The sequence below is a fragment of the Musa acuminata genome, chromosome BXJ2-9 (genome assembly GCF_036884655.1).
Source record: "Musa acuminata AAA Group cultivar baxijiao chromosome BXJ2-9, Cavendish_Baxijiao_AAA, whole genome shotgun sequence".
NCBI lineage: Eukaryota > Viridiplantae > Streptophyta > Magnoliopsida > Zingiberales > Musaceae > Musa > Musa acuminata.
This window is the reverse complement of record NC_088346.1, coordinates 12672308-12695042: the sequence shown is the minus strand read 5'-3', so window position 1 is coordinate 12695042 and position 22735 is coordinate 12672308. Positions and strand designations below refer to the sequence as shown.

The 22735-nt window shown below is 39.9% G+C and overlaps 1 protein-coding gene across 7 annotated transcripts in view; it reads left to right on the top strand.

The window, feature by feature from the left end:
• Nucleotides 1–1628: 1628 nt before the first annotated feature.
• Nucleotides 1629–22735, top strand: part of LOC103998204 (uncharacterized) — a 52854-nt gene continuing 31747 nt past the window's right edge. For 6 of the 7 annotated variants that reach the window (XM_065125835.1, XM_018818606.2, XM_018818605.2 and 3 more), the window contains exons 1-9: nt 1629–1783; nt 3616–3684; nt 3901–4259; nt 4778–4938; nt 7622–7687; nt 12226–12355; nt 12458–12567; nt 12693–12788; nt 13403–13526. In XM_065125835.1, coding sequence (XP_064981907.1) covers nt 4019–4259; nt 4778–4938; nt 7622–7687; nt 12226–12355; nt 12458–12567; nt 12693–12788; nt 13403–13526 — 928 coding nt within the window. In that variant the 5' untranslated portion in view covers nt 1629–1783; nt 3616–3684; nt 3901–4018. Of the gene's footprint in view, nt 1788–3615; nt 3685–3900; nt 4260–4777; nt 4939–7621; nt 7688–12225; nt 12356–12457; nt 12568–12692; nt 12789–13402; nt 13527–22735 lie in introns of all 7 variants that reach the window. The other variant, XM_065125834.1, reaches the window with a different exon arrangement.

Here is a 22735-nt window from a genome sequence, read left to right as displayed (position 1 = left end):
TTCGTAAGATTGACTGACACTCCCGATGACCGGTTGCACTAGATCTGAAACTTTCAAACTTATAAGTTCGATATCAAAGAGTGGAGTACTCATACATCATTTGTGTCTCAAGTCTAAGGACCAAATACACCATTGAGATGATGAAATCGTTATTTGACAATAAGGTATCATTAACTATCTAGCTTTCCGTAAGAGAATCAATCAATAAACTTATTCTTTAACGAGCATCTGTGCGATATTTTTAATGTCATTATATGAGTAGTTATGAGATCAACCGTCTTCATTATAGTCAAACTTTGTTTCCCATTATTACATGAACTATGTAATGTGTAATGAGACTATCGTAAAAAAAAAAAAAAGAAAAAAAAAAAGAAAAAAAAAGCACATATGTATGTTTTAGGACATTGAATTTTATTATCCTACCTGTCTAACTAGTTTTTTGGCTTGAGTTTCCAAAGGATATTTCTTAGGAGTTCCTAACACAGTTTTATAGTATATGGATGTCGAACCTGATAAAATTTTCACCCGAAGTCAGTTCGAAAAAAGTATCAGGATCCGATTCAATTTCCAAGTCAAATAATAAAAAACTACTCTAACATATACACACACACACACACACACACACATATATATATATATATATATATATATATATATATATATATATATATATATATCTATATATATATATAATTTTATCTCTATATATATATAATTTTCTCAAAATAATTGTTATAAAATAGTAAAATAGGATAATAGATCGAATGTGGGAGAGATGAGTGAAAAATGAACATAATAGTGTTTTAATCTAAAAATACTTTGATATTCTTGGAAAAAAAATTGTAAACAAAGTCCACCAAAACCCTCTGATCGGTGACGACCTGATTTCATCGACACTGACACATTGGATGTCCATTTGATGTGATGACTTCCACAAACTATACCCCGGACGCACGCCACCACCACGGATCCGGCGACTAATTCGCATCATTACGAGTATCTGTATGCCAATGGCGTCGTCGTATCATTATAGAGTGTTTGAAATGTATTAATGTTATTTGCTTTTTGAGCTGTGCGGTGGTGCATACATTGCTGGCATAAAACATGGACCAGCTAAACCAACTCGGCATTAGGGTCAAATCTATTACTATTTTTCCGTGGGTGTGCATGACAATTCATCGCACGTCTGCTACAGTCAAAGAAATGTGTTCGCAAGCAACGTTTCCTACACCCGCCGCCTACGAAACCTGGCCGTCACAGCAGTGGTGGCACGAGATAAACTCCATCCTCTCTTTTGACCTCTCGATGTCTAGAGCTCGTGGCCGGGGCCCGGGCGCATCACATGATTTGACTTACAGGGCGCAGTCAGTCAGCGAGAGACTGACCGTTGATCTTGTGTTCGACGGTTCTGATCATTGCAGATGATTGGTGTTCCTTTATATATATATATATATATATATATCTCATTAAATCACACCATCACGAAACCCGTACATAAATTATTAGATTTCGAACAATAAAAATGATAATACTAGTGATAACTATAGATATAATAATAATAATGATAATAATAATAATAATGATAATAATAATAATAAAACCGATGAAATCTGCTGGTACAAGAAAACAGCCACAAGCCCTCGTGGAATTTACGCCATTTAAAATTCCTCCCCATCCTCCGACAAGGCTGTAAGATCTCCAAGGGATCAAATCATCGCCCGACCGACCCTGAGGAGTAGTGGACGGGCGAAGGCAGAGCCGGAGCTGCGAGGCGAAAAAGACGGCGAGTATTCCATCTCCTCGAAGCCCCATCTCTCCTTGTTTCTTTGTTGGTCATCGGTCTTCCCGATTCTTGATTCCAAGATCGGCTTTACCGCTGGATCTTGGATCCATGCGTCACCTCGTCTCCTCCGTCTTTCTTGGATCCGGTATCCGCGCCATGGTTCTGAAGGATGAATCGGGTCTTGGAACATGGCATGCTTTTGGGGTGGGTTCTTGCGGTGGTAATCGCGCTGGAAATAGCTGGTGATAGGGGGTTCTTGGCTTTGAAATGGCATGCTTTTGCGGTGCGTCTTGGATTTGGGGGGGGGGGGGGTGTGGGGGTTGGATTCCGAGTTTTTCTTGCCGGGAGTTTAAAGTGTGCGCGACTTTTGGTGTTCTTTGTAATGATTACTGTGAACAAGTTAGATTCATTGTCTAGGCTGGTTACGTCCTGATCTTGTGGGGCTGGAGAATCGATTCGTGATGGGAAATATAAACAAAGGGGAAAGGGAAGAGAAAATAAATAGTTAGGTTGATTCCTGCTATTATAGGCATAGTTCATCTGTGTTGACTGTGACACGAATCGGTTATTGCCGGTAAAGATTCCTTGTGCTCAATGCCATCTTCATATTAAGAAGATTAGGAAGATATGATACTTGTCTATGAAATCAAATTCAGAGGATGAGTTATATGATGTTTCAGAAGTACTGTTGTTGCTTGCTTGATGTTGCAAACTTTATTTGAGCAACAACATGATGGTTCACTAGGTTGGCAGGGGATTCAAGCTGTAATTTAAAAAATAAAAAACATGCCAACGAAGTATTTGTATTTTTTAGGATTTTGCCAAGTCATTCCAGTTTTCCTTGTAAAATCATAAAAGGAAACAGAAACTTGTAGTATGACAATGAATACAGAAATAGTTGCAGGTAATTTAAGTTGCTTAAGAGGTATCTTGTCAAATCCAACAACTTCCTCTGAACTTAGTTTTGAAATGTATAAGGAACCACCTCCAAGATTGTTATGTATTTTGGAGACATCAGGACCTAAGCACTGTTGTATGCTAATCGTGGCACGTCTTTCCTAAAGTTGCCATAATGGTTGAAAATTTGAACACTAAAATATGTTTGCATGGAGAATTCAATCCATAAGTTTAACCAGGGCTTTGGAATACTAAGGTGGAATATGTATGTTAATGTCTTAGTGATATGCTGATGATAGTGGAATGCATCAACTGTAAATGTTTATGATGCAAGCACTGGATTTTTTTTTATCTTTGTTTCTATATTAGTAATTCTGATAATTCTAGATTTTTAAAATTATTAGAAAAAAAAAATTGCATCCAACGACACTGTTAGATGGTAACATTAGTAGGAAGCCTGTCAAACATAACCTATTGACAGTTGACTGAACCTGCTTATATTATTTTTCTTTGTTATATTTTGGGTTTTCATAGGTGACCTATTGCTATGAAATGTCTGACAAAATAATTTGCCTGATTTTCCTAGAAGTTGCTTTTTCCTAGAATCACCAGTTTTGTAGTAGTTTCAGTTTAGAAGAACAAATTCTGTTTTCCAATTTGACATCTCCACCTTTAAGCCATTGTCTTAGTCAGAGTGGTAAACACACACATATATTCATGGTAAATGCAGTTCTTTCAGCTTGATCGAGTTTCTACTTTTGAAATTATCTAGAAAATTGAGAATGAAAATGCATGTCCTACAAGTCATTTAATATCAGCCATGTTGCATCAGCATGGCTGCTGAATCTGAGACACCCTTTACTTTGGTTGTTGTTTGGGTTCTTTGAAGTTTGATCTTTTTTTTGTATCTAATATATATTTATAATCTTTTTCAGGATCCATGTTTTCCTTTGGGCTGCAAATTTGGCAACTCTGCAGATGATCTACTTCGTTGGCCTTCTCTTGTGTGTCCCCTTTAGAATTTGATTTTTCTTTTGACCATTGTGTATCGAGACATTTTTATCTGAAACATATTCCTTGTTGTACATTTGTATATATTGTGACAATCTAGTGGTATATTATATATCCATTTCTCAACTTTGTTGGTGCTATAATCTCTTGCATGTGAGTATATATATATTATCTTTGACTTGCATAATTTCTGACTGGAACTGTTACAGCATTTGATGGAACTCGTAGATGTGATTTCATTTTACGTGGAAAGGAGAACCAACTTACACCATTAACCTTGGACTCTTGATCATCTGAAAACTTGGAAATTTTGCTTGTTTTCCATCCATGGAGAGCTTGGCGCAGCTGGAAACCTTATGTGAAACGCTGTACACTTCCCAGAATTCAGCTGAACGAGCACATGCAGAGATCACCCTTAAATGCTTTTCTCTGAATCCAGACTACATTCCACAGTGCCAGTACATTTTAGACAATGCATCGACTCCTTACGCTTTGGTGTTGGCTAGTTCCAGCTTGTTGAAGCAAATAACGGAACATAAACTGTCTTTGCAGATGCGGCTTGATATCCGTAATGTTCCTTTCTAGTTATATACATTAATTGTTATACACATCTTGTTCTTTATGAGCAGAGGGGATATATTTTTTTTCCTTATAATTTTTTTGCCATTATATTCCATGCCCAATTTATTTATTTCGTTTTTGTTCTTCTAATTAGGAGCATATATGTGACATTTTTTGACATTATAAATATAAACGGCTGCTAAAGCAGGTTGTGAAGCTTTGGAAATTAACCTTATTGTTGCTTTAACTTCTGCATAGTACTGTACCATCGAATTGGAATACTTTTTCATTTTTTGTTTGCAATTTACTGTACAGATAGAATGCCTAAAATTTATCCTTTTGCTTAGTCATGCCATTATGTTCTTGGCTTATTTTTCTGTAGTCTGAGCATAATGTGGTCTGAAGCTTTAGTCTTAAAAAGCTTTCTTTGGCTTTTTGTTATATATTGATAGTCTTGTCTTGCAATTAACGTATTTGTTTGACTTATCTTGCAATGTTCTAAATTGGCATGCAATATCTTTGAAGGAAATTATGTGATAAATTACCTTGCTACCAGAGGACCTGAATTGGAGAACTTTGTAATTGGATCTTTAATTCAACTTTTATGTCGAGTGACGAAATTTGGATGGTTTGATGATGATAAATTCAGGGAAGTTGTAAAGGAAGCGACAAACTTCTTGAATCAGGTAACTAATGCTTTCTTAGATCTTAAGTTTATTCTCATATATTCTCAGAACTTTGTTAAAGCTGGGGACCATGCCTGCGGTAAGGATAGATGTCACTAGCATTTGAAGTATTTACTCTTGGATGTGCTATTGAGACCAAAATAATGTTTCTCTCTTCTCTCTCTCTCTCTCTCTCTCTATATATATATATATATATATATATATATGTATATATTCTATCTCCTTCCCTTTTCTCTGTTTCTGCATAGTGAATTTGTTATGCTCTTCACATCTTAATGATCTTTGAGATCTTTGACTTAGACTGCATGCTTCCACTAGCTACATGCCATGCTTAAATTGGATGCAGTTGGGATGAATTGGTGCCTACAGAACAAATTAATCTAACTCGAACACCAGTTTTTAAACTAAAGAATAACAAAGATGTGTAGGTTCTTCTTTTACTACGTAAAGTTCATTTTATCCTTGAGTTCCATGCATAAATCTTATATTGATTATCCACTGTAGAATTTTGTCACCTTATTATGGCTATTGTCACTGGTTAACCTTGCTATATACGTAAGTGAGCACACAACCTGAAGTGACACAGATGATAAACACAGCCTAAAGTTTTGTAAAAACTAACTTTTACTTTTCATGGAATATCCTTTTCCTTGGAGGTAGAACTCAATCTAGTATTATTTTTCTGAGGCAAGGCCAGGGCTTATTCTGTTGTGCTGAAGGTACAAGTAATTGTTAGACATGATTCTGCATCTGCCTAGCTAGGTTCTACTTATACCTTTAAGTATAAATCTCAAACTCATTAATGACCAAGCAGCTGAATCCATCGTCATTTCATATGGAAGTCTTGTGATTTTGCTAACTACCAACTACCAAGTGATAGATAGTTCCTTTACTTGTTGAGTTTATGTATTTATTCAAAATTCATGAAAAACATTGGGTTTACGTGTTTCAGATAATTGTCAGACAGATATGTTGAGTTCAAGGTAAGGACCAAACTCTCATGTCCTGGCATGTCATATGCGTATGAGTTAGTTGTTAGCTTGGTTGACATACTTATGTTGCTCTGTGGTAGATAAAATATTGTGCCTCATTTGCAAAATAGAAGAATGGTGCAAAAGATGTCTAAGTTCTGTTTTATCTTTATAGGAGTAGAGACTAACTATCTTGTGTTTTTGATTTATAATCTTGAAAAGGATGATAAAGACTCCATTTTGGCAGATATGTGACATACAACTGAACTACGTGTTTACAACCTACTGGCAAGAGATATATTTTGTGCTGTATGAATTACCTTAAACTGAGATTCAAATTATAATCGATCCATTTTTTGTCTGTCAGTATTTCTTGGGCCTTGATAAAAGCCTTCTATGGAACTTTTGGATTTGTTATATTTGAGCTGAATGTCTCATTCAAATTTACCTCTTTGATGCTTACCTCTAACCTGAATATTTCAATGGCATGTCTATGCAGTTTGGCTGCACTGTATCAAATACTTGAGTTTTTAGAGAAGCCCTAATCATTGACATATTTTCATTCTCTATTTTGTTTAAGCTAGCTGTTTTTGTTCACTCTATGGTTTAGACATTGAAATCTGTTATATTTGTCAGATTTTGTTGTTGAGATCAAGGTTCCTGATTGTGGGGCACCTGAATTAGTTATAAATGGCTAGGAAATGATGGGGAAATTTTACAGTAACCTGAATGGGGTTTAAATTTCACTGTAGATGATGGAAATACTTGAAATGCTATGTTCAGCCAATTACCGAGCCATATTTGATATAATTAAATTTGTTGTTTGCTCATGTTTGAGCATACATTTTCTGTTGTGGATGCATCTGGTTCATTGAATTTTTGTTTTAATTGTCAGCCAGTTGTTCAAAAAACACCCTATAAGAAGAAAAGATCAATAAATAATACATATGTAGTAAAATTTTCAGATTCCTTGTCTCAAATGATTTCTGCCAATCTAAGGAATCACATAATTACTATCTAGAATGAACAATGGATGCTAAAATTGTGAAATAATGTGAATAAGAGATCAGTCCATCAAGATGGGTTTGTGACAATGATGGCGCTTCCTGTTTATTGTCCTCATTATCACAAAATTATGTGGTTTGTTGCCATATGAAGGACTAGATTGTTAGAATCTGAAATTTCGTATGCAAGATGTTTGGATCAGGGAACTCTATTTTATCCAATGTACCAGGCGATATTTATTGGTGAACCAGGACACTGATTGCTCATTTTTAGACAGTCCAATTGCAGTACAGAGCTTACTGTCTAGTACTCCTCTCCTCCTCTTCTTCTTGACTGCTGCACCTCTTGTTATCCTTCTCTTCTCTTCTCCTCCTTTTCCTGCTCCTCCTCTTCATCTTCTTCTTCTCCTTCTCCTCTCCCATTCATGTGTTGGTTTTGCTGGCACAGCATGGACTGGATCTGTGCTGGTTTGGCCATGGACTAGAATGGAGTTGGTAACCAAAATGTCAAACCATGGTTCAAATTATGTTGCTTCTTTCTGTATGCAAAGTTGCAATGATGAAATTTCATAGAAGACATCCAAATACATCTTCTTTCAGGCATCATTTGTTTGCTAAATTTAGCATCTGATTCACGTGGAGTTTGTACACTAGTTTTGAAGGTTTCATTTATTGCTTATTGTAAGATCCTTGATTTCTGTGTTTCAGGCATCATCAGGTCATTATTCTATAGGCTTGAAGATGCTCAATCAGCTTGTATCTGAGATGAACCAGGTTAGTCTTACCTTTGCAATTTAAAATCTTTATTTATATCTTTCTGCAAGTAAAGCAATATTAATTAACATTAGAAAGTGAAATATGTTAATCATACTACTAGATGTTCGGAAGTCTTACCATTTAATCCTTATTGTATGTAATTTCTATCCTGCAAATTCTGTTATCTTATATTTTTTAGTGGAAATTGTATGGCCTGATAAAATCAGAAGGGTTCCTTTTATGATCATGCCTGAATTTTTTGACTACTTCAGTGGTTAGGGTTGCTAATCAGGCAATGACCTTCCTAGATCACGTTATATTAAATTTCTTTCTTTCTGTTTTGTTTTTGCTTTACTATTCTTTCTGTCATAGCTTCAAGCCATGATACCTTTTAGTGCACACATCTTTTATACTGCTCATTTACCTCACTTTTCATGGTGATCAAACTATAAAATATAGTACAGAAGCAATGTTTAAAACTGGGTGTGCCAGAGAACGCTTTGGCTCATGATAAGTTTAAAATGCGTGAATAATGGAAAATGTAAATGCATGTTTGCTATATAGTAGACAATTGCATTGGTTATGGCAACTAGAAAATTGTCTTCATTTGCCCATGATATAATGAGCACAAATTATGTTGACTACTTTAGATTTGTCAAATAGAAAATTAGAAGATAAAACCTCAAAGAAATGTTCTCATGAACATTTGCCTTTTGATCTAGCTCAAACATTAATGAACTAGATTAAAATAGTTGTAGTCCAAATGATCTTGAGGTTCACTCAATCAAAACACTAAATCTCACTCTGTACTAGTGATTTAAATGGGCACTCGGGATCTTGAGGTTCACTCAATCAAAACACTAAATCTCACTCTGTACCAGTGATTTAAATGGGCGCTCGGGATCTCGGGTGTTCGCCTAAGCGTTCGGGCAAGGCGAGGCAAGGTGAGGTGAGGTTCGAGCGTCCCAACAGTGAACCAGGTGGCGCGCTTCAATGAGGCATCGCCTAGGCGCTCACTCGAACTCAGGCATCGGGTGCCTTAAGTGAGTGCTCGGTTCAAACAGTTGAACCGAACTAGACTTTTAAATTTGGTTTGATTGAACCAACTAGCCACTTCTTACCTGCAAAAGCCACTCCCGCATGCTCACACGACCTCGAGCGATCAACCCTAGCGAGCGCTCCTGCCTCTGCCGTTGACGTTTTCTGCCGCTACCTCTACCCCAGACGCAGTGGACCGAAGCATCCTCTGTTGCTGATGGACGGGTCCGACGGCTTAGCCTTTGTTCGTAGCTTTCTTCCGTCATTGCTAGCAGTTCCTTTTACCGTTGAGCGAGAGGACCGCAGCTTCCTCCATGACTGACGTACACTTCAAAAGCTTCCTCTGTCCATGATGTCGTCATCCGGAGCTTCCGTTGCTGTCGCTGTCACTGTCCACAACTTCAGCCATTGTCACAGTTGTCGTCCGCAACTTTCTCCGCTACCGCGACTATCATCCGCAGCTTCCTCCATCGCTGTTGCTATCGTCTACAGCTTCCTCCGTCATTGTTGCCTTCTCCTTCCTCATTGTCAACCATCGGTGACACTTTTCTCTAGCTTGTTTTTTTCTCCCCCTCTGCTAGTGTTAACGATTTTTTTTTCCCCTCTAACTACTGTTAACAATAAGTAATATATTGTTAACAGTAGATTTTTAGAACTAACGACAAGTGTACAAAGTAGTTTAATTCTAATATAGGTCTTCATAAACATGTTTAGCATATTTCTATTTAGTTGTATATTATTTTAATTATAATATTCATGAGTGCCTCATTTCGCTCGGGCGGGCGTCTAGTGCCTCGGGCGTTGTGGGACTTTGGCGGCTTTTGGTGCCTAGAACTTTTTAAATTACTGCTCTGTACCAATATTATTTGCTAATTGTCTTGCTAAACTTAGTTTATAATATTTTTTATGTCAAAAATGAATTGAAATGTTTTTATGAACCATTGTAAACCATATGCAAAGAATACATTTTAAGAACTTTTAAAAATGTATCAAGTAAATACATGGTACGTATATTACAATTGAAAAACTTGTAAATATGTGAATTTATTATTAGTGTCTACTACTATCGAAAGGATCACTATGTTGTTGCTGGAGGTAGTTGGAGATCAATACTAGAATTTTGAAGAACCCATGAATGATACTACTTCCATGAAATTTGATACCGATGTATCAAACTAGACTCATTGTTGAATCAAACTAGAAAGTCTTGGCATCTTGTTCATTAAATCTAACTTGGGTAGTAGCTGTTGTGTTGGTATAGTTGGATGAGTATGATTGCTAACGACTATTCATGAATAGTACAGAGTCATGCAATGATGGCGATTGAGATTCAAGAGTAGAATTGCCATCACAATAGTGGTGTTGTGAGCCATATGAAACCTCATATTGGCAATTTGGAATCAAGTATTGACATTGTAGTGGCCTACAAGATCCATATTGGTAAGAAGGTTGTGACCGTGAAGGACTCTTGTTTGATTCAATTGTAGTGGCCTTCCTTCTTCCTCCTCCCTCCTTTTCCTCCACCACCTCTGCTTCTTCTTTCCTCTTCATTTCTCTTCGTCCATTGCTGCCTCTTCTTCCTTTCTCCTCACTATCATCTGTTCCTTTCTCTTATCCTTCTTCTTCCTCTTCGAGTCTTCGTTACACACGTATACCATATGCCAATATTGTCAGTCCAGCTAGGGACTGATACGGTAGTCGTTATGAAATGACAGTCTTTGGAATTAACGACAGATGATCTTAATTGTCAGGTCTTACTTGTAATAGAACTAGGCCCAGTTTCTGCTTGTTCAATTTTACAACAATTTCAATATATTTCTTTTGTGATTTTATTGACTATTTGGTTTTGTTGGGAGTCTTATAAAGGCCAAGCTTTTTCTTTTTTGTTTGTTTTCTTTGATGTGACAAAAGGCATGTTAAGCCATTATGCAAACATACTAAGTTTCTTTATGTCCCATACGCATGTAATCAGATTGATTTTTGAAATAAATTTTCACTGTTGTTATTTCTTTGGATAATCAAGGAAGAAAATTTTATTAAGTGTTCCTAGAAAGACATACATTGTTTCTTAATGTAGAATACCATAAATTCGTAAAGTGTATAATTACACCTGCTAATGTATCACTAGAGGCTGCTGGAAAAAGAAATTGAAGGATGTGAGGGTAGCTGACCAAGAAAATCTTGTTATCTTTATGCAAAAGAAAAAAAAATCAAAGTCTTTCTTCACAAAACAGATTGATTTTTGAAATAAAATTTCACAATTGTTATTTCTTTTGATGGTCAAGGAAGAAGATTTTATTGAGTGGACCTAGAAAGACATACGTTGTTTCTTGATCTAGAACACCACAAATTAATATAGTGTAAAATTACAGGCAGCTACTTATTGAATCACTAGAGGCAGTTGGAAAAAGAAACAACCAAGAAAATCTTGTTATCTTTTTACAAAAGAAGAAAAAATCACTGTTCTCTTCATTTATAATCAAGATTTGCAATACCGTCTGTTTCAGTATGATATGATACATGCAGTATTTACTAGTCAGGCAGGTTACCAGTGGTTCAAATAAACCAGGGTAACTAGGATGGAAGCTTGGTACCAGACCTTTACCAGTCTTACTAATAGTTGGTACATATCAAGAAAGGTTTTTTTAAAGTTTTTTAGGATTTTTTTGTACATACCAATGCTTGGTATATGCTACCGTGGTCTGAACTTTGATTGGTACAGTACCCTTACACGAAATTGCGGACCTTGTTGATAATCATCATTAGAACCCTAATCCTAGCTAAACTAGGACTATAAATAAGCAGCATCTGGGGTACAAGGCTTCATTTATAGGAAATCTTGTAATCCCATAAAATCCCAAACAAAAGTACATTAGTATCTATCAAAATTCAATTTCTAATGACACACTGACTTTTCCAATTCAATCTTTATCTAAAATAATATTATAGACAAATGTAAACTTAAAATAGAAGAGGATTTTCTAAAGATACTGTTAAAATAACCAAATCAATAAGTGAAGCCTAGTTTAACATTGAGTTTGAATCTATCCACTTATAGGGTTCAAATTCATGCCCTGTGATCCCATGGAGCCATTTGTAGACTCATCTTCATCTTGAATACGATCAGTTCTTCGATGAATTTGACTAGGATTCTTAGATCTATTTGTTCTATCAAATATCTTTTTTTATCATCAAAGACATTTACATCAACATACCTAGTCATGCTCCTAACATGTTCATGATATCTAGTTCTTGCTGCCATGTTTTATACATAGATGGATCTTAAAACATTGTCTTTTATTGCTATGCTTTCATGAGAGTATGTCTAGGTGCATTATCTTTATTGGATCTTCTATAGTTATATACATTATGATTGTAAATGTTTCCATTAGGAACCATTCTAATAAACTATTTGATTGTACATATTTGAGCTGTTAAGCTTAGCTATTGTGTTCTGAAGAGACTGTTGATTCTGCGACTCCACTTACATTTTCACTGTTATTCTTCACCCTGTCCAGCCCAATGTTGGATTGCCTCTAATACAACAACGCAAGGTTGCCTGCTCTTTCAGAGATCAATCACTTTTCCAGATATTCCAAGTATCTATAACTTCATTGCATCAACTAAAAAGTGATGGAAATTTCCAAGGTTTTTTCTTTCTTTTTTTGTCATTGTCATGCCCTGTTTAACTTTTTTGCTTGATATAATTTAATGGTATGTTTCTTAATTGTATGCTTCATCATCATACAGTCTCTGGTGTGCTGAAGGAACTTACTCTTTCACTTGCACTAAAGTGCTTATCTTTTGACTTTATTGGTACTTCAGTTGATGAAAGCTCTGAAGAGTTTGGTACTTTGCAGGTAATATCTTACATCATGAGTACACACACATATATATTTTATCTTCTTGTGAGATTCTATCGCAACTGGCAGCTGATGCCTTTGATACCTGGCAAGTAGTGATTAATATTCTTCTATTGCTGCAGATTCCATCTTCCTGGAAACCAGTAGTGCAAGATCCTTCTACCCTTCAGGTTTTCTTTGATTACTACAGAATCATGGGGCCTCCTCTCTCGAAAGAGGTATTGCTAACAGTTCCCATCCAAACTACATGAAATCTTTTAATTTGGTTTGCAGGTAACCATGCTTTATTCAACTATAACCTATATGGCCAGGCAACTTTTATTTGACATTCATCTATATCATGCCCTGCTATATATCTTTGTTTTTCTTAATTTTCTTTAAATTTTATCAATGCTAACCATGCCTTGAATTCTTGGACATAATTGTTCATTTGTGGTGTGGTACAAATCAAACATTTGCAATTGGCAATTTCATTGTTTCCTTCAACAAGTTCTTAATGGTTTTCTTTTGCTTTTTATTCCCTTCAGTTTTGCTCGAAATCCAATAATGTTTCAGTCAATGTTCAAAATTTCTTCCCTTCCCTGATGTTCCTGTTAGTTCGAGGGATGTCTACCGTTTAATAATGATGTTGTGTTTGTTTATCTTTTATTATATTGCACCATTCCTATGTTTCTATGAGGATGGAGCCTTCCACATCTACTATGTCAGGAACCTTGTGCACTAGGCTTCACTTTTCCTTCCAAAACTTCTGTATTATCTCTTGTTTTCATTTATTTTTGCTTGAAAATTTGTTTTTTAAAACTTGATCTAATTTGGTATCTATCCTTTCCAGGCTTTGGAGTGTTTAGTTAGACTTGCATCTGTAAGGCGGTCCTTGTTCACGGATGATCCTGCCCGGTTCCAGTTTCTTGGTCATTTAATGAACGAGACAAAAGAGATTATACAGACCGGCAAAGGTTCACTATCATTTTGTTTATTGAAAGTGCAGTATACAGATTATTTTGTTTTATCCTTTCAAGATGTTATGCAAATTGTAGTTTTCCTTGGCTATGTTTTAAAATCCTAACCAAGTTGTTTAGTTGCACACTAGACTTAAATCATTGACTTGTGGAATAAATCACTGACTTGTGGAATAAATCATTGACTTGCGGAAGTCCAAAAGATTATGACATCCACACGAATCCTAGTGTCAGTTATGCATCTTGACAGAGGATTGCATTTTGGATATATTGAAAAGCATGTGTGCTGTAAAGGATTATGATAGTTCTAATAGTTTTAATTATAGGAGTTAATAGGTGAAAACTGCACAGTATATATAGAAATTTGGTCAAACATGACTATTTATTGTCAAGGATTTTAACTTTGACTGGATTAGTTGGCATGGATCTATATTTACCAGTTTGATGGCCAATCAGTATGTGAAGCATGCAATTTTGCTTGGTCTGATTCTATCAAGTGCTTACCATATTGGGTGTCTAGCTAGGCAAATATACCAACACCCCTGGTAAATATACAGGTAATGTTCTCCTGTATGCACCTCTCTCACCCTCCCTCTACGCATAGACGTGCCTAGCTTTTGAAGTCCTGGTAGTAGGGTTCTACATTTCGGATATCGAGCCCATGGCCTGATCGGTCCAGTACGTGCAGGAGTATTGAGACATGGTACACCAGCACACATTGTGACGCAGGTTTTTACTGCTTTTGATTGACCACAACTCTAAAGATCCTTGATTAAGGTTTTTTCCCCCACCTTTTGTTGATAAATACAATCAAGATCCATAAAGTTGAAGTAATTTCAGTCTAGAAAACAACAAGTATTGTATAAGACATATTTAATAAAAGGATCACAGGTTATTTTCAAAGAATACATTGTATATACAAACAAGTTATGTCTTCTAAGCAATTAAGCATAATAAGATTGTATACATGCTTCTTTTTTTATTGTTAAAACAATCCTCATGGTTTCATGGGATTGGGTTGGGCATCACAGGTTGTTTCTGAAGAATACATTGTATGCACAAACAAGTTATATCTTGTAAGCAATTAAGCATAACAAATTTGAAGGATAATAAAGTCCTATACATGCTCCTATCGTCAAAATAATCGTCATGATTCCGTGAGATTAAATCGGGATCCTCGATGTGACTCCATTGTAGATTGATACAGTATGTCTGCAGGACCTATGAACTTAAAGCATCTTATACTGATAAACAGTGTGCCACTAATGCAATAATATGATACCAGTTGTTGACTCATTGTAATGAATCACTTGTGTGTCAAGAAGGACCATGACAACTACGACCAAGTATGTAGTTTACTAAAGCTGTGGCTCTTGTCAATATACCATGGTTGTATGCTACAAGCGGTATCTGAGTTTAAAAAAATGACCAACTACCTTGTATCTATCGGTCATAAAATCCAGGATAGTAAGAAGGTTAAGAATGCAAGAAACTACTATCTGGCTCTGTATCGTGTTGGTTGTCTCATGTCCTCATATGGATTAACAGTGGTAGCTTGAATTAGGTGGGACTTGGGTGGCGAGAAGGAATGAGTGAGAAGGAAAGTAGGGAAAGACGTTGAACAACCCTCTTTATGAAGTCGAGGTCCCAATTGGTCTTGACTGAAGTCCTCCAGGGTTGGCATATTGCTCGGTACAAGCCCGATGATAGGCCTGAATCAGGCGGCAAACTGAGTTTATTAGGAGGTAAGCCATACACAATGTGTAGACCGTTAGAAATTAGACAGTCCATGTTCTAATCCATGGGGAACCAGTATATACTGGGTGATACATGCTAGTCCGTGCTGTCACGAATGGTCGTCGCGTGCCCGCAACAACTCTGTTCAACGAACCGTTCGTCGTTTGTGTTTACATGTACAGTTGCTTGGCAGCATGTTTTGGCTTGGTTTTATGCCCTTTTGCTTGTAAAAATGTAAGTTCGAACAAGTTGCAGCGCTACAGTGCGATCGCTCACCGAACCGAGCAAAACAGCCCAAAACAGCTCCGTTTTCGCGTGCCACGGGCTGTTTTCTGTAGCCCGCTGCCGCACGCGAAACGTCAGCCATTTCAGCACCCTGGAACCACCTGGGTGACACCATGGGGGATGGGGCTTCAGTATAGTGTCGGGCGTTGAATAATCTTTCCTTCACACGTTACCTTGACGGGAACTTGTTGTCGTGCCCGGCACCCGGTGAGCAGCTGCTTGTGGACTTGCAGCTGTTCGTTCAACCTTCTAAAGTCATTGTTTTCCTCCTCTCCCACTTTTCTCTTGTGCGCATAAGGTGCTCGCTGAATTGCTTGTAAAGCTTCCCCTTTTTGCGAGACGTCAGGACTTGTCTGTTGCTCGTTCTTCGAACTAATCAACTTTCTCTTTTACAGGTCCTTTGGGACCTGCGAGAGGTTGCAAGTGGGCTGATCTTTGCGGACGCATATCGCAAGGGCGAGGCGCGACTTAGGCAATGCAAGCTAAGTTCGCGTCTTTGCCGCAAGGGTGTGAAGTCCATGACATTGTGGTATCAGAGCGGGCAAGCAATTCGAGCAAGCAGCGAAGGAACTTCGCATTTTCGCTATGGCAAAGCATCGTGGCGAATCAAGCAAGACGGGGCAAGCAGGACCTTTGCCCCAAGCAGCCGCAGGTGGGCTGCAAGTGCATACTTGCTCTCATGTCATTGGAGCCACTCAAGTGGAGCACGACAACGAACATGACGAGCAAGAAGTTGGCTACTCTCCGCGAGCGGAGGAGGCATTATCGGGAGCGCCAACCGGGAAGAAGAGCCATAAGGAGAGACTCATAGTGGTGGAAACCCGCTTGGATGTTCTTGAAGTGAGCTTGGAGGAACTCTACCATGGCTAACGAAGGCTTGTTGGGGTAGAGAGCTTGCAAGAAGAAGCTTAGTCCCGGATTGACAAGGTTGAGGCCCTAGTCGACCGATTGTCAGATGATACCAAAGACTCTGTGCAACACCTGCAGGATGTCGTGGCGGAACTCACTTCCAGGGTGGCTATGCTCACGAAGGCATTGAATGCGTGAGGAAGCAACACCCGCGTTGCATCGGCACAAAACTTGAGAGCACCCGAGCCGCATTGTTATGGAGGTACCCGCGATGCCAAAGAGCTCGAGAATTTCCTGTTCGACATGGAACAATACTTTCGAGCTACGAGGCCTGATTATGAAGAAACCAAAGTTTCTATAGTGACCATGTATCTGAACGGAGATGCAAAACTTTGGTGCCGAACCCGTTGGGAGAGATCCAATAAGGTCGGTGTCGAGTTGACACATGGGAGGACTTGAAGCGGGAGTTGAGAACTCAGTTCCTACTGGCGAACATAGGGTTCATCGCAAGAAGGAAGTTGAGACAACTCCGCCAAAATACTTCCATTCGAGACTACGTGAAGTAATTTTTTGCGCTAATGCTCGACATACAGGACATGTCCGAGAAGGATAAGCTGTTCAGCTTACTCGATGGTTTGAAGCTATGGGCTCAACAAGAACTACATTGAAGGAATGTCGCCGATGTGATCGGGGCAATTGCTACTGCAGAAAGGCTCACCGACTTCGTTTCCTCTAAAGACCCGGGAAAAAGGAACAATCTTCAGGCAATCGCCCTCCAAAATATTCTCGATGGAAGGAGCTCAGGGGCGAACAAAGGAAGAAGAGTTCCCACAAAGGGCCAAGCCCAAAAGGCAAGGCCCCGAAACCTGGCGGATGCTTCTTGTGCGGAGGGCCGCACATGGTGAGAGAGTGCCCACAAAAACAGGCACTCAATGCTTTAACAGCTTCCATCCACCCCCCCGGATCGGACAAGGGCAAGGCTGTCGCTCTTAGTTCGAGTAGTTCTGAATTCAGCAACGACAGTGAGGAGTCGCAAGGACCCCAGATGGGAGCAATGCGTTTGTTGAACGCCATACGAGGTCAAGTGGGGGAGAACACGAAGACAAGGCTACAAAAAGCAGGAAGTGGCGAGCTGATGTACCTAGACATAAAGCTCAATGGCCAAATGACCCATGCAATGGTGGACACGGGCGCTACCCACAACTTTATTGTTGATCGAGAAGCAAAGCGACTTGGGCTGATCTTGGAGAAGAGCCCAAGTCAAATGAAGGCGGTGAACTCGGAGGCCAAGCGAATCTCCAGGTTGGCAAAGGGAGTTCCCATCAAGATCGGAACATGGAGCAGGAGCGCAAACATGATGGCGGTGCCACTGGACGACTTCCAAGTGATTCTTGGAATGAAATTCATGCACGCGGCGAAGTTGGTGCCAATGCTGTTCCTAAACTCCCTATGTATGATGGGAGGTGACGACCCCTGTGTGGTTCCCGTCCCTCGGAGAGGAACCAGGGAACCCCAACATATATCGACATTACAATTGAAGAAAGGGGTACGAAAAGGCGAACTAACATTCGTTGCTGCTATGAAGCTAGAGCCACTCGACGAGAAGGCCATTCATGAACCTGTTGTGGTGGCGAACGTCTTGAAGGACTTCACGGATGTTATGCCACCCGAGTTGCCGAAGACTCTGTCGCCACGCAGAGGCGTGGATCACCACATCGAGCTAGAGCCAGGAGTGAAGCCTCCAGCGAGACCACCCTACCGCATGCCCCCTCCAGAGTTGGCAGAACTCAGAAAGCAGTTAGGTGAACTGCTAAGCGGTGGTCTCATCCGCAGTTCTAAAGCACCATTCGGAGCTCCAGTGCTCTTCCAAAAGAAACAAGATGGGAGCCTCCGACTGTGTGTCGATTACCGAGCCCTCAACAAAGTGACGGTGAAGAACAAGTATCCCATCTAGCTCATCGCGGACTTGTTTGACCAATTGGGCAAGGCCAAGTATTTCTCAAAACTCGACCTTCAGTCGGGGTATTGGCAGGTGCGCATTGCTGAAGGCGACGAAGCGAAGACTACTTGTGTGACCAGGTATGGAGCGTTTGAGTTCTTGGTGATGCCTTTCGGCTTAACCAACGCTCCGGCTATGTTCTACACTCTCATGAACCAGCTATTCAAAGAGTATTTGGATAAGTTCGTGGTCGTCTACTTGGATGATATCGTCGTCTACAGTCAAACACTCGAGGAGCATGTCAAGCACATTCGGACAATTTTCAAGGTTCTCAAGGAGAACACTTTGTTCGTGAAAAGGGAGAAATGCTACTTTGTTCAAACGAAGATCTTATTCTTAGGGCATCGAATCGGTGATGGCTCCATTCGGATGGACAAATCGAAGGTGCAAGCGGTTGCGGAATGGCAAACCCCAAAGAAGGTGCCAGAGTTGAGATCCTTCTTTGGTTTCGTCAACTACTATCGATGCTTCATAGCGGGGTATTCGAAGCGTGCAACTCCACTGACGGAGTTGCTGAACGAGCAGCCTTGGAGGTGGTATGATAAATGTGAAATTGCATTCCAAGATCTGAAGGCTGCTGTGTTGGAAGAACCAGTGCTCAAATTGTCGGACTATGGGGAGCCCTTCGAAGTCCATACAGATGCTTTAAACTTCGCTATTGGGGGAGAACTCATGCAGGAGGGTCATCCGGTGGCCTATGAGAGTCGCAAACTCAACGAGACCGAGCGGCGATATCTGGTGCACGAGAAGGAGATGACAGTGGTGATCCACTGTCTACGAGTTTGGCAACACTACCTTCTTGGATCGCGATTTATGTTAAGGATAGACAACATCGCTTTGAGCTATTTCCAAACTCAAAAGAAACTCTCCCCAAAGCAAGCACGATGGCAGGACTTCCTGGCTGAGTTTGATATGGCAATGGAGTACAAGCTAAGAGAGTATCACGATTCCCTTTGGGTGGGACACCCAGGCATTCACAGAACGTTGCTGGCCGAAGATGGGGATTGATGTGGAGGAATATGTTCGAACGTGCCTCACTTGGCAACAAGACAAGGTGGAGCAGTGGAAGTCAGTGGGACTTTTGGAGCCGTTGCTCGTACCAGAAAGGCCGTGGGAGATCATTTCCTTGGACTTCATATCAAGCTTGCTAGTAGTAGGGAGATTCGGATCGATACTCGTGGTGGTCGATCGATTTTCTAAGTATGCAACTTTTATTGCTGCTCCCCTACACTATTCAGTAGAGGAGGCAGCTAAGCTGATGATTAAGGATGTGGTGAAGTATTGGCGAGTCCCACACAATATCATCAGTGATCGAGACGCTCGATTTCTGGGACGATTCTGGACCGAGCTATTCAAATTGTTGGAGTCGAAGTTATACTTCTCCACAAGCCTCCACCCCCAGATGGATTGCCAGACCGAAAGGATAAACTCACTCCTAGAGCAATATCTTCGGCACTACGTGAGTGCCAACCAACGAGATTAGGTGAAGTTGTTGGATATTGCCCAATTCTCCTACAACTTGCAGCGGAGCTCTACGTCCAACAAGAGCCCCTTCGAGATCATTACAGGGCAACAACCGTCAACTCCTCACACCATGGTAATCGGGTATACTGGGAGTAGTCCGTCAGCCTACCACTTTGCAAAGGAGTGGCACCGAAATGCAGATATTGTGCGGGTTTACTTGGAGACGGCGGCAAAAAGAATGAAGAAGTGAGCAGACTTGGGAAGGCGACTGCAAGAGTTCAAGATCGGCGATTTGGTGTTGGTCAAGCTCCAACCAGCATCACTCCAATTCTTTAGGAACAAAGTACATAAAGGATTGGTGTGCAAGTATGAAGGGCCCTTCCCAATTATCAGTAGGGTGGGCAACGTCTCCTATAAGTTGCAGCTGCCGGCGTGGTTCAAAATTCACAATGTTCTTCACGCCATCAACTTGAAAGCCTACCGCTCGGATCCGCAAGATGCTTTTCGAAGTGTTTCAACTCGGCTACCCCCCACCAGAGCCTCCTATGAGAAGCGAGTTGAAACCATTTTAGCGGACCGCAAGATAAAGCTACCCACTGGAGCTGAGCAGACTGAGTACTTGGTGAAGTGGCAAAAGCTTCCTCGAACTAAAGCTAGTTGGGAGCCCGAAGATGCCCTACGACATTAAGAAACAATCATCGACAACTACCAACAAGGGTCGACGAGGGCGTCGATAGTTTGAGTGGGGGAGAATGTCACGAACGGTCGTCGTGCGCCCGCAACAACTATGTTCAACGAATCGTTCATCGTTTGTGTTTACATGTACAGCTGCTTGACAGCATGTTTTGGTTTGGTTTTATGCCCTTTTGCTTGTAAAAATGTAAGTTCGAACAAGTTGCAGCGCTACAGTGCGACCGCTCACCGAACCGAGCAAAACAGCTCAAAACAGCTCCGTTTTCGCGTGCCACGGACTGTTTTTTGCAGCCTGCTGCCGCACGCGAAACATTAGCCATCTCAGCACCCTGGAACCACCCGGGTGGCACCATGGGGGATGGGGCTTCGGTATAGTGTCGGGCGTTGAACAATCTTTCGCAAGTTCACACGTTACCTTGACGGGAACTTGTTGTCGCGCCCGGCACCCGGTGAGCAGCTGTTTGTGGACTTGCAGCTGTTCGTTCAACCTTCTAAAGTCTTTGTTTTCCTCCTCTTCCTCTTTTCTCTTGTGTACACAAGGTGCTCGCTGAATTGCTTGTAAAGCTTTCCCTTTTCGCGAGACGTCGGGACTTGTCCATCGCTCGTTCTTCGAACTAATCAACTTTCTCTTTTACAAGTCCTTCGGGACCTGCGAGAGGTTGCAAGTGGGCTGATCTTTGCGTACGCATATCGCAAGGGTGAGGCGCGACTTAGGCAACGCAAGCTAAGTTCGCGTCTTTGCCGCAAGGGTGCCTCACAACTTAGGCAATTCCAGCTAAGTCCTTGACAATATGGCTTGTAGAACCATGCTTGGAAGTGTTGTACACTGATCAACTAGGCATGGGCGTCTCAATATCTGCACACTTTATCTTTGCAGCCAAAAGAAAGGTAGCAATAGAGAAAGGTACTATTGCAGTAGTGCTCTATCCTCTCTCTCTCTTTCTCTATCTCTCTCTTCCCATATTAGGTGTCTTTGGCTTAGTTTTGAATCTTAGCTTTGTCATAGATTGATCAGTTGGACAACAAAAGAGAAGGCTGCAGTAGTAGCACACTGGTACATGCTCTCTCCATTTCAGATGTCTCTATGCCTAGGTTTTAAATCGTGGAAGTTTCAGTCTGATGGTCAGTTGGACAGTAACAGAGCAAGCTGTTGCAGTAGTAGTTCTCTCTCTCTCTCTCTGTCTTTATTCATGTCAGATGTCTCTAGGCCTAGCTTTCAAATCTTTGCATTGTCATAGAGTGATCAGTTGGACAACAAAATAGAAAGTTGCTACAGTGGCAGTACTCTATCTTCTATTTCTTCCTATCAGATGTATGCAGGCCTGGCTTTTAAACTTAACTTTATCCTTGATTATTGTTGTGTATACCTTAATCATAAGTTTCCAGTTTTAAGATGGAATGTTGGTATTGATGTTCTTTGGAAATCTTTTATACAGAGAGAAGTACAGTAAGGTAAGGTTTAGGTACCTTTGCAATGGCCATATGCAAGAGAATAAATATCTTTGTCATAAGCTCTCATATCAGCTGTTACATATCGGTCCAACCAAGTACTAATATTGAAATTTGGAGCTGGATACTAATACATATATTGTCAATTTTTATTTTTTATTATTTTTTCAGGAGTAGGTTTGTACAGGTTGGTGTATCACTTGGTATATTGATATTATACTGCTCAGTTAGGCCGAAAAAACCAGCATTTGATTGGAATATAACTTTGGTCACAACCATGAGCATTTAATCCAAAAGGTTTCTTTGTTTATTTGATTGGAACGTGATGTAGAATGCATGGCCTTATTTATGATGCTTTTGCATTTTAGAGCCAGGTGGATTTTGGCAACCCAAGGAAAGAGAGATGAGGGCTATGATGATGCATAGTGCCTGGCTTTATGTAAATATAGTGAAAGTTAGATTGGTTGTGTGGCACTGATAATAAAATGTGTTGGCATGGATCTCCAAAGGGCAACATACAATGAATGCAATTTTCAATAATAACAGTCAAGTTCACCTTTTATACTACACATGATGAGACAAGTTAGAAGATAGGTTAGTCTAAGTTGCTTCATATTTGAGACATATATGTTTTAACTTTTGTATTTGGATGAATTTTCATTCTTATTTTAGCTGCTGGCCCTGAAAAAAATTTCAATATGAATTCAACTCATGCTACTACAAATAAGCA